Source organism: Plasmodium inui, assembly GCF_000524495.1.
Source record: "Plasmodium inui San Antonio 1 unplaced genomic scaffold supercont1.13, whole genome shotgun sequence".
Classification (NCBI taxonomy): domain Eukaryota; phylum Apicomplexa; class Aconoidasida; order Haemosporida; family Plasmodiidae; genus Plasmodium; species Plasmodium inui.
This window is the reverse complement of record NW_008481847.1, coordinates 45767-58371: the sequence shown is the minus strand read 5'-3', so window position 1 is coordinate 58371 and position 12605 is coordinate 45767. Positions and strand designations below refer to the sequence as shown.

Below are 12605 nucleotides of genomic sequence, written 5' to 3'. Positions count from 1 at the left end.
GGTTTGCCTTTTTTTTACACGCCCTTTTTGTGTCTTTCTGTTTAAAAAGATTTGTTATGTGTACGTACGCACATCAAGACGTACTTATCTACATGCATGTGTACCATACGTTTATGTTAGCGATCTTATTGGGTAATAATTGTGAATGCACAAGGAAAGCTTACGTTTCTTATACCTTTTAAAGCGGGTATAGTCCAGCCACATGTGAGTCGTTTTTCCCTGCTATTCACAGGAACAGTGTTCGTAGCAGTGATACGTAGAGTAATTTTTTTTATTTTTTAATTCATGTTATTAATATTTGTGGAAGGAAGTGAGACGAACACGAATTCATATGGTTTGCTTACATTAGTCATTCGCGTTCTGCATACCTCACTGTGGGCTGGCGTGTTATCGTGTTAGCGCGTGATAACTGCACGTCACCTGAGGCTACCACGCGACATCGTACTTTACCGAGTTTGCGTCATCGAAATGGGGGGGTGACAAATCGTGTGTACACATTTACATGCCTATATGCGTACGTTCGCACATACATACACGAACATAACAGCGCGCCAACGAAAAAGCTAATCCCCCCAAGTTCTTCGAAAAGAGACAAACAAAACATACACGTATCAGTGGGCATATAATGCCCTTTGCACGAATGGTCATTGGAAGAAGTATGTCCCGTTTTTCTTCCTCCCTTTTTTCATTGTGTTATACACAACTTTTTTTTTTTACAAGGGAACACACCCACATATAGTGTGAGCCCTGCCTACACCCCACCCCTACCGCGTGCATACCTGTCCACCAATTTGATGATGTTTTAATTTTGATTATTTTTTTTGTGTGAAAAAGTACGCGCATTGGAAGGGAAGCGGAAAGGGACGGAGACGAGACGGAACGAAGCGAAACGAAAGGAAGCCAAACGAAGCGACTGTTTCATTCCCGTATAGATATGAAATCAAAAGACACTCTCGTGATCGAGGACACAACACGCTAACGAAAGGGCAGAGAAACAATTAAACACGCATTCGAAAAGAGGAAGAATCAAATCTGCATGAGCTACCATGGTCTATGTTAACCCTAGTTGACGCATATTTTTTCCCCATTACGTGGGCACATATATACGTATTCATGAATCGGGTTTGAGCATTTCCCCGTGCCTTTTTTTCTGTTTTCTATAGCGGGAAGGGGCTCATGATAAAACTTTTGCGCGTTTCTTTTCCCGAAGTTTTCGCCCGTTCGCACGCTCACCACTTTGCCATTTCTCTCTTTCCTAAATTTCCAAATTCCCCGCATTTCTGAAATACACGAAAGTATCGCCTCGCCGTCTGAGAGTTTCTGCCATTTTGGCCCATTTCGTCGCACCCCCCAACTTGGCACTTCACAACAGAACAAGATGAGCATCGGTGTGCCCGTGACCAAGTCCTTCAACAAACTGAAGAAGTATCCGTACGAGATAAACAAGTTTGATAGGCGAGAAACGAACGAATATTTTTACTTGCCGGTCGATTGTCCACGTATGAAAAAATGTGATGATGCATACTGCCCTTTGGCACACACCAAATTAGAGAAAATTTTCCACCCCATAGTATACAAAACACAAGCATGTCAGATGGCGAAAGATGGAGCTTGTGATTATTTTCAGAAATGTGCATTTTATCATGATTCGAATGACAAAAACGAGGCTCACTTGAATTGGACCATTTGGGAAAAAAAATGGAACAAGTGGAGAAATAACATCGATAGCATTCTGACTCAGCATAATAAGAATGACAAAGAAATCAGGAGGAAGGTGGAGAGCATTCTGAAGATCCGTATGCCACATTTTAACTACAACTCAAATAAGAGTGGCCTATTTTTGAACAAGAATGCTTCGTTTTACTCAACGTGGTCGAACAGCGGTCACGGTGGCGGTCTGAGCAGTGGCGACAAAATGAGTAATTTGGAAAGTGGGCTGGCAAGGGGCCTGGGCAGCGGCTTGAATAACCTTCTGTGCAGTTCCATCAACGCGTCCATCACACACTGCCCCACGACCATCTTTAAGAGCCCATGGAATTCCAAACCCCTGAATAGTGGAAAGAAAAGTCTAAAAAACAACATTGATAATAAAAGTGGCAACAACAGTAGTGGTAGTTCTATGTGGATAAATGAGCTAAACGATTTAGGAACCCTAAATTACGAGAAAACGACAAACATGAACACATCTTTCATGAACAAAAACAACATGTACTATGATGAGACTCTGAGCTATAATAGCAATACGACGGAATGTGGACTGAATTTTGATATGCTGGACAACAATGCGTACAAGGTTGTTGAGTTTTGTTTCACCGATTACGAAAATAATAGGACGAAGACTGGTTGGAGGGATAACTCCGATGCGGTAAGCGTTCAGGGGATGAATTCTTTCTTTTCGCACGGTTCGAAGGCGCAGGGAGGGGAGAACAAGGGGCCTTCCAACGTTGCCACGGGAAGTGGAATAGTCGACGACTTGGTAGGCGATGTCGTCGGCGTAGTCCGTGGTGCTGTCAGTAGCGGTATTGCTGGAGAAGGCAGTTGCGACGTCCAGGACAGTAACCCATTCCAGGAGCTGACCTATAACAGGCCGTGCGAATTTTTTCCAAGCGTGACAGAAATGGCAAATGGAGAAGAAGACTCAGCAAATCAGGCAGACGGAATGAACGTAAATCTGTGCAAAAAGGCTCACACAAATGTAGACAATTTTAAGGAAGAGCTGATAACAGACATGAATAGCAGCCGAGACGGAAACTTCGACTTAATAGGTTCGAAATATATTTCCAACAACTCCAATAATACTTCCATTTTCGAGAATTATGCGAATCTGTCGACCATATTTGATGCTAGTGACAATAATAATAAGACAGGCAGCTTCGCGAACATCTCCAATTGCAACACCTTTGATCATCTCAGTTTTGATGACACGGGTAGAAGTGGAGCTAACAACTGTTTTTTTACAAATGAGCATGTGGAGGAGGGCGTGGGCTCCAAGCTTGATGTGGAACTTGCAGACGTGGGAAGTGTAATTCGATTCATTGACGCTGGGACGAGTGAAGTGGTCAGTGGTATGGGAACACCAGTTTTGGCAGCTGAAAAAGAGGCCATTGAAACCAACGGGGTGAACAACGAGAGGGAATTAAAACCAGAAGACGGGGACAAAAATGGCAGTGTTACATTAACAGGGAACACCACAAAGGGCCAAAACAAAATGTCAAAGAAGAATAAGAATAAAAAAGGGGGGGGTGCAAATTTAGGAAACAATAACGGAAGTAGCAACAGCAGTAATGCACTCAATGGAGGAAGCAACACCAGAACAAGTACCTTTAGCGAAGTCCTTTGCATGGGGAACACTGAACTGAAGAGCGAACTGAACGAGAAAAGGAAAAACACTAAAAAGGAGAATCCGATCAGCAAAAATTGTAACAATGAAAAGGACCAGGGCGATAAGAAAAATGGAAGTAGCAAATTTTTTAATGCTGGGGAAGGAAAGAATGACGATTTCAGCCCCGTTGAACAGTCTTGTGTAGAGAGAGAGAAGGGGAAAAATGCCAAGGGCAAGAATGGCGAAGCGCAAGGCACTAAGAAGGGCAGCAATACGCCTAGTACGAACAAAAGTGGAAATAAGAATTCGAAGAAGGGCACAACGGAAAGTGGAAGTAATGCCGGCACGCCCAGGAACAGGAAGCACGTCGGGAGCGACCAGCGGGAGAGTGACCATCGCGAAGGTACCGATCAGGAAAAGGGGCATATAGAGCAGAGCAGCGGCAAGGAAGTCGAAATCGGCAGTCACGGGAAGGACCATGTCTTTAGAGAAAAAGCTAGCAAAAACGAAAACCCCATCGAAAATAGTAGGAGCAGTGCAATAAACGGAAGAGACGTTATCGTCAAAGGGACCAGTAGCTGTAGTGGGGTGAATCCCACGAGTCAGGCGAAAGTTACCTGTGAGGAAGTGAGCGCTGTTGTATGCACTAATTCCAGAGCGAACTTTGACTGGGCGAATAGCAAGCAAGATACGGAGAATAAGAAGGAGAATAATGAGGGCACAACCTTTAACAGTGTAGGTAGTGTGAAGAACAGAGGCAAGCCCATTGACATCCATAATGCTACTAACTTGAATCATGGCGTTATGAGGAAATCCACCACGGAGTCTACCCTCAACAGTGAGAACCATCTGGAGGAGAGGAAGCAGGTGGAGGACAGCTGTTTCCAGACAATCAATTACTCCAACTGCACAGAAAATAGTGTGCCCTCGAAGGAATCAAGCGGATACATCATTTCGAACAAACAACTCGTGCAACAAAAGGAAAGTATGTTTTATAATTACGCGAGGGGTAACCTGGATAGCAAGTTCACCGGATTCGAAACTTCTGGGGCGAGAGACGGGGTAGGCGCAGTAGGCCAAATAGGCGGCATCCTGTTTGGAAAGAAGAGCAACAACTCTGCGTTCATTTTGAAGGAGGGGGCGAAAAACTCCAGCATGTCCCTGCAGGAGGGAAGCGGCGGAATGGGTGATGACCTGGGCGGTATTTTTAACCTCACTCTGAACATGGGGAACCCGTTCATCGAGGGCAGGGGAAACCCATTTAGAGAAGAGACAGGAAACCCATTTAGAAAACACAGCGCTTCGAACGACACGTACAGCCATTTTTTTATTAAAGAGGAAGCCTTTCACCCCCTGCAGAATAGCCAGTTTGAGGAAGTCACTAAATCGAAGGAGTATAACTCAAATGAGAAAGAAGAGAACGAGCCAATGGATTACACAAACAACCTGCTAAATATATTCCTTTCCTGTAATAGTATTAACGAAAATTTCGAGTGCACAAATGAAGCAGATAATAGGTTCACCGATTTTAAAGGAGACACGAACCTGTTTTGTCACAAAGAAAAAGAAGTGACAAATGGAAGCGAACTTTTTAATTCTTCCTCCAACAATTTTAACCCATTTGGGGATTACAATTTTTTGGGCCCTTCCTGTTTACAGTGTAAGCACTACAAAAATGAAATAAAAAACTTAATGGTTCAGATAAAAATTTTAAGAGAGGAGCTGTTCAAATGCAAGCAGATAATAATGTCGTCTGGGCTGAATGGAGGTAATGACAATAAAGTGAATCCTTGTAATTACAATTGGACGAGCACGAAGAGTTTTGCGGATATGTATGAGAAGAAGAACTTCGTGTCTTCCATCCAGGCGAATGATTGATGGGGTCACTTTAGGGGGATAGCCTATCAGAGCCTTTTTCCCCCCTGTGGAGGACACCCGCCCCCAGGACCACTTCTATAGAGGCCATCGTGCAAGCAATTTCCGTGCGTTCTTTTTACGCCCATTATATTTTTCTAAGTGACTGTAGAGCTCCGCCCACGCACTTCCCATTTGAAATTGACAGAGAATTAAGACCTTCCCTGTTTTGGACGCCTGTCTAGACAGACGGCACTCATAATTGAAGAGTACAGAAGAGCACACCATATTGAGTTACTCCTATGAAATGAACAGATTTGAAGAATCGACTATTCACCCATTATTTATTTACGTAATTTCCTTTCGGATTTTTATTTTATCAAAATGGTAGAACGGTTTCTTAGCCACAATGCCCCGTGGGAGAATGTACATCTGTACCTATACATAAATATGTACGTATGTAGGTACCCCCAGTGTATATATTTTTTTTTTTATTTTTTCCTTTTTTAATGTAAATATGAACGTTTGTGAAGCTAATGCCCATTTTTTTTTTTTTCATTTTTTTGAAGCACCTCAGTTGAGAAGCACGCGTTGCAGCTTCACGCCCTCGTCTAGCGGGAGGCGAGAGCCCTTATGCGTGCTTGCATACGTTCGCCTGTGACAGGGCGCGCAGTGTAAAGTGGCACCAGGGAGAACATTTTGTACATCTATGTACATTTTTTATGCGTTTATTGCGCAGTTTTGCGGTGGGTTGCAGCTGATTGCGGCTGGTTGCGGCCGCTTTCGGCGCTTTCCAGCGTTCTGCACGCCCTGCACGGACTGCGCGTTCAGGGGGGCTTGATGAATTCCAAGCAGTTCATCCTTCTGCCCTTCCAACTGTAGCACTACTTTTTCATGCCCATTTTTGAGATGCATTGTTTATTTGTGGAATTGTTAAATTATTTTCGACGCCAAAATGATGCGAACGCCTGGGGGGGATCTCCCTCCCCCCCCACGCACAAATACGCACGTTCCCGCGCATAAGGTCGACTAGGTTCATTTAATTAACTCGTTTGTGATTTTATGTTTTTTAGTAACATTAGAAAAATTAGAAAACTAGTAAATTAAAAAAACAAGAAACTAGAAAACTAAAAAAATAAAAAACTAGAAAACGAAAAAAATTTTGAGACGATAAATCAACTTTGGCTTATTTGCACACTAGCCATTGAAAATTTTACGGTCTGAAAAATTTGAAACGTTCCGTGGGAGTGCGCAGCGGTAGACATTTCTAATCCGGTGAGATAAGATAAAAGGGGGGACACAAAACAACGGAGAGGCAATATAATGCAACCTATTTAACCCCTTTTGTGCGTGTTATAAGCAGCCCTTTCTTTGAACCATTATATATACTCTTGCGGAGCTGCACGTGTGTTTAAGCAGGGATGTTTGCGGCAAAATGCATTTGTTGTAATTTAGTGGGAGCGTTCTAACCATGTACAAACGTTGCTACATTTCAATTTTAGGCATTTACCCTTATTTAAATAGTTTTCCTCTTAGTGTAGTCTCTCCTTTGTTTCTCTTTCTCAAGGCAACTTTTAACACATGCACGTCGGACAAAATGAGAAGCGATTAAGGGGCTGTTCTAATGTCCTGAAAAATGGCACTCCTTGCGAAATGAAACCCATACGAATGGGAGTACTCCCCAGATGATATTGTTCCATTTTCATTCTGAAGATAGTATAGTGCAGGAATACGCCTGTCACATTATTGACGGGAAATGTGAATCGTTATGCACATGTAGATTCACATATACATAAGTGGGTTAATGTAGACGCTTATTCGCGCGCTTGTGTACGAGAGTGAGGCCATATTTCTCGCGTCTCGAGGCCCAATGATAAGTGTGCTAGATGACAAACTGTTTTTAATTCCCCTTTACGAGAATGTTGCAATGGGGAGGTTCTACAGGCGTTTCCCTAAGAGACGCTCAAAGTAAAGCACTGGCAATTTGCAGGTGACCATAAAAAGGATATGAGTGAATAAAGCTACATGACTTAACCTGTCGCTGCATTGTTATTTTATTCTTACACTGACTTCATAACCTTTTAGACTGTTAACGAATTAGGCAAGGAAGTAGGTCATTTCGCTTTTCAATCCCATTTGCAACATATTGAATATGTCATTACCTTTTGGGGAAGACCTAATTGAAAGGTGACCTTGAGCACCCTATGTGTTAGATGCGTTTTCCATGACACTTTAATTTGTGTACCATTGGCTATACATTGAGTAAACACTTTTGCATGCGTAATAACGCAGTAGTTTTATATGGGTTAATTAACGGAGGGTGAAATGCCTCACCACTACCGCCTTCAAGAAGAAACCTTTTCTTTTTTCACTAATGAGTTGCAAATCGACCTGGATGGCACATCCCTCTAGGCGTCCACCATGTAGCCACGCGTATGTGTGAATATATATGTGCCTACCTCTTACCTATGATAGTACAGTAAAAAAAAAAAAAAAAAAAAAGAAGAAAAAAATATATACATGTACTAGTTTTTAAATGTATACAATTTTTTTATCGTTGAAAAGTGCACACACCATTTAGTCACAGCACTGTCTAAAACCCTTCAGCCTTGGCGAACCGCGACGAGTGAAACGCTACCTGTTTTAATGTCAGATGATATATGAGCAACCTGTGTAGCGGTGCATCGCGCGCCTGCGCATGTGCATATACATGCCGCTAAATGAGTAGGTATAGTGTGTAGAGGTACACATCTTTTATATGTGGTTATACATACACGTGTAATTAAATTGCCTACACATGGAGGGCATCAGTATTTTCTGAAGCAAGTGACAACTCATTGTCCACAGCTTTAGTTTTGTCGAATCCAAGTTATTCTCTTTCATTTTGGGTAGTAATCTCAGCATAGATTTTTATTTTCTTCACTCGTGTGGATGAGAATGCATGTTCGTGTCGTCCGTGTTGAGTTTGCGTGCCGCGCGTGAGTCTGTATGTCCTCATAGATGTGCAAGTAGGTAACTTACTACATAACGAGCTGACTTTCAGTTTTACGAGAAGGGAACGCAGGTGAAGAAATAGTAAAAAATAGTCACAGCTGAGATGAGGAAAAATTTCTCATTTATGTGGTGTCAAAGTTTATGGGGGGAATTAAATTTACTGAAATGTGTCACGTGTGTGTGTTGAGCTGGCAGAGAAGAGGGGCCGTGTGTGCTAAAATGGCGAAGAGGTGGCAAGCAAGGACGCAGATACCGTTTTAATAATAATATTGGCAGGTAGGAACAGAAAGGCGAATTGGCGAAGTACGGGAGAACAACTGAAGTGCTATTCACTCGGTCAAGGGGTCGCAAATTTTGCCAAGAAAAAGTGACAAGACGTGTGAAGGTAGAGGTGTTCTTAATTTATCTCGCGTCATGCTGCTGGGAGGGGTGGTAAAAAATTTCTTCACAAGCTGTTCATAGTTTGTTGTACTGTTTAAGCCATATATTGGGAGTTGTTTTTTCTGGCAAATTTAAAAAAGAAAGAAAAAAAAAAAAAACGGCTGGAAAAAAAAGGGGCAAAACGACAAAATAAACGCGAACAGGTGAAGTCCTTTTAAATTTTGCTACCCACACGGTGTATTTATTATAAACCGCGTTTGTTCAACATTTAGTCGTTGCTCAGAACAAGGTTCCTAACTACGCGTGATGAGCACCTAGAACCCCCTTAACCAGAGATGTGAGGAAGAATTGATGCAGTTAGGAACTACTTATTGTATTTTACACGTTCATGTATTTAGCGAAGATTCTCCAAGGTAAATTACAAAGCTGTGCGTTTTCCTTTTTATTGGCAAAAAAAAAGGAAGAAGAAAAAAAAAAAGAGAGCTGAATTTTCCTGTCCAGAGAGAATCGTACCGATAAATGGGAAGATCTAAACAGTACGCATCAAAACGTGTACAGCTGTATAGGTGTATATATGAGGAAGGGTTCTGCTGTCGTAATAGGTAGAGCGGTCCAATCGTTTTTTTTTTTTTTTCTTTTTTTTTTTTCTATCAGAATGAAAACTGAAGAAGAGAGAAAAAAGGATAAGATAATTGTAATTTTGCAAAACACTGAATTATGGATTAGCTTTCGTTCTTGGATCCCCCCTTGAATTTAAATTATGTCGTTTTCAAACGGCAATGTATTTATTTTGGCTATATTATTTGAACATTCTGGTAAATTGGAGTGTTGTCCCTGGTTCAGCATCGATCGCCAAGCGTTCGCGGTGGTAATGTGTGTACCCGCCGAACGAGTTACTTTGTGTAATTTTTTTTTTTTTCACCTATTTATTTTTTTCCTTATGTTGTTTTTCCCCGTTGTAGATAGAAGTGCTTTTGGATATACACATCTCTGGATTTGATTCACTCCTTTTGTTCAAGTAATGCGGAAAAGATTGGAAGATGGGTGGGAGGTGATCGCCTCTCAAGTGGCGATCCATACTTTGATGCATTTTATTTTTCTCCCCCTTGGTGGGTAGCGCGTTGGTCGAATGGCTTTGCACTAATAGGTTATCGCGTAATTGCCACTTTCCCGCTTCTTCACCCAAACCGCCCCCCTCTGATTTTCTTCCCGTTTCTTGTAAATGGCCGGCCGGCGCTAGCACAAGCGGAAACTCAAAATGGAAGAGGACGTTGGCAGTTAGATGCGCCGAAGGGGGCGACGCGATTTTAAACAACAAGGGGATGTCCATAGTACAAATGGAAGAGATGTGCAAAAAGAAAGACATAAGTCTGTCCGATAAAATATGTGGCTTATCTCTGCATGATACGAAAGACTTATTTGTGGATCTGACCAACTTTGTCATGTACAGCAATTACGAAGAGCAAATGAAAAATGAGAAAAAAATTCTCACATGCATTCACCGGACGTTAACGTTTATGAAGGAAAATATAAAAAAACAAATCGAAGAATTGATCAATTCATCTAGGCAATATATCGATGAGCTATTCGGGAGTTACTACATTTTGGACAAGAAGGGGTGGGAAGCCTTATCGAAGTTGAAATTATTCTTAGACATGAATGGAGACCAGGATATGTTGTTGGTCAATGGAAGGGATATAATTTTGTACGCGATGGATGTCAATTTCTCGAAGAAAGTTCCCCTAAATACGCAGGAGTTGTTGGAACATTTTACTGAATCGTTTAAACATAACAGGAATATATTTGAACAATACCAAAAGGAATTTTATAAGATTGAGAAGGACATAAAAACATATTTAGGAAATGGAGGGAAGAGATTCCCACTGAAATTTACACACTGGAATAATAGCTACAACAATGTTACCCAGAATGTGGCAGCGAGAGTGTTTATGGATGATTTTTACGACTATTTTTCCCTCCTAGAAATGAAGTTAAAGTATAACCCTGAGAAATTCACAGGGATAGACATATCCTTCCTGGAGGAGACGCTAGAATCGATTAATAATATTATAAAATCCATCATTGAATATAAAACGGAGAAATTATTTGGTCTCTTAAACAATATATTTCAGGGATATTTAAGGTCCATTTTGGGGTTTTTCACCCACCTATTTGATACAAAACGTAAAAAAAATAAAGTGGTTTTAGAAACCATTGCGAAAGAAAAGATGGACCATGTGTACGAAAGTAATTTTCTATTCGATGTCGAATCGTTATATGTGGAAGAAAAAAAAACATACAAAATGCCTTGTCCAAATTCAGCCATTTTATGAAAGTCAATTTCGGATTGGATATCAACAGCAGAAGTCTCCAGTTGCTAAAAAATGAAATAGAAAACGCCAAGGTGGAGGAGCAGGAGCGGCAAATCATGAATATTTTCAAAGTTATCGTGCACGAATTAATGTATAGAAAACAAGTTATGGAATTTTCCACCCTCGTCAAGTCGTTGAAGGAAAATTCCAAAACGGTCATGTCCTATTTTAGGGAATTTTGGGGGTGTATGAGCAGGAAAAATTACACTTGAACATTTATTGAAACGAGGAAGTTGATTTCGCTGATGTCCAAATATACAGAAATTAGAGAAAAGAATAATTGCGATGTTAAACAAAATGACAGTAAAGAAAATATCGTAGAGCTAATCACAGATTTAAAAAAAATCTTGTACAGATATAGGATTGTCATTAAAATATTGATCCTGCTGATTAAAGACCTAAAGGTGTCCCAGAAGCTTTATGGAGACTATGAAAGGATGGTCAGGGAGAAGAACGAATCGCAGGACAATTACGGCATCGGGGATGAAGACAAGGAGAAAATGGAAAAAATGTACATACAGGCCGTCAGGGAATGGACCGTCAAATTGTTGCCCAAGAAATACGCCATTGACACGAACACAAACCTCATCATGTTCTACCTGTGCTTAATTAGACAGTTCAAAGTTAGTTAGATTTATCTCGTTAGAATTTCGATTTTGTCTTCACGTGATCTGTTACGTTGTCCCTCACTTGATCTGTTACGTTGTCCCTCACTTGATCTGTTACGTTGTCCCTCACGTGATCTTTCACGCTGTCCCTCACGTGATCTTTCACGCTGTCCCTCACGTGATCTTTCACGCTGTCCCTCACGTTCCCCTTCCCCTTCTTTATGGCTTTCATATTTTGCAACCCGCTTTATGAGCCCCAATTGGGGGTGGACAATGCTCAATTGTGCATTCCACCTACACGGTGGAGCAATAAACAATGCGGGTGATGGTGAAGGGGGGGAAGACGATGCCTCCACTTAGGACAGACACACTCAAGAGAAGCACATTCAGGAGAGGTTCATTCTACAGAACTCCTTGCACGCGAATGTGCACCAGTATCTGCTAAAGTATTTCTATTCCTGCAGAGATGCCTTCACAATTACGTTCATTCGTGCCTGTACACTTAGGAAGCCAATTTATGCTGTCCATTCTGTGCATTACATATTTGCGCACTCAGCAGGATGCCTATTTGTTTTTTCTCTTATTAATGCCTTTTCTCTATCTCTGTCTCCCACCCCCCCGCACACACAGTCTATATTGTTGATTAATTTTTTCCTTTTTTCTGTCTTTGCCAGACCTCAGTTATGTTTTGCCATTATTGGGAATATGGCCATTCCGATGTCGGGCATTTTTCTCATTATGTCAATTCGCCGTTTGAGGAGGAGTCGCCTTTAGTAGCAGCGTCTGAAGAGGCACACTTCGATGATATGCTTATTGCATTTAATTAAAATTGATAATCCGATGAACACTCCTAATTTATTTTATTTTATCATTTTCCCATTCACTTACAACTGTCCCATATGGGTGGAGTGCTAAAATAAGGTGGGATAAACAAATTAAGTGCAGTGATACAATTCAGAGGTTGCATGTTTTGTGAAGCCGAGTGACAAGAGCAATAATCCTACCTGGCCTGACTCTAAGTGTAGGAAAAATGATTGGAAGAGAAAAAGTGGCCTCGGACACGAAGCAGCTAGC

General features: G+C 41.4%; 4 protein-coding genes across 4 annotated transcripts; 3 read left to right on the top strand and 1 right to left on the bottom strand.

Moving 5' to 3' along the window:
* Positions 1 to 1378: 1378 nt before the first annotated feature.
* C922_03203 (hypothetical protein) lies at positions 1379 to 5200 on the top strand (the record flags this gene model as incomplete). Its single annotated transcript, XM_008818795.1, has 1 exon — positions 1379 to 5200. One exon carries the CDS (start codon positions 1379 to 1381, stop codon positions 5198 to 5200), a length of 3822 nt encoding a protein of 1273 aa, XP_008817017.1.
* Positions 5201 to 9873: 4673 nt separating this feature from the next.
* Positions 9874 to 11135, top strand: C922_03202 (hypothetical protein; the record flags this gene model as incomplete). Its single annotated transcript, XM_008818794.1, has 2 exons — positions 9874 to 10823; positions 10874 to 11135. 2 exons carry the CDS (start codon positions 9874 to 9876, stop codon positions 11133 to 11135), a joined length of 1212 nt encoding a protein of 403 aa, XP_008817016.1.
* A 33-nt stretch (positions 11136 to 11168) lies between these two features.
* Positions 11169 to 11555, top strand: C922_03201 (hypothetical protein; the record flags this gene model as incomplete). Its single annotated transcript, XM_008818793.1, has 1 exon — positions 11169 to 11555. The coding sequence occupies one exon, from the start codon at positions 11169 to 11171 to the stop codon at positions 11553 to 11555; it is 387 nt and encodes a 128-aa protein (XP_008817015.1).
* A 10-nt stretch (positions 11556 to 11565) lies between these two features.
* C922_03200 (hypothetical protein) lies at positions 11566 to 11763 on the bottom strand (the record flags this gene model as incomplete). Its single annotated transcript, XM_008818792.1, has 1 exon — positions 11566 to 11763. One exon carries the CDS (start codon positions 11761 to 11763, stop codon positions 11566 to 11568), a length of 198 nt encoding a protein of 65 aa, XP_008817014.1.
* Positions 11764 to 12605: the final 842 nt, after the last annotated feature.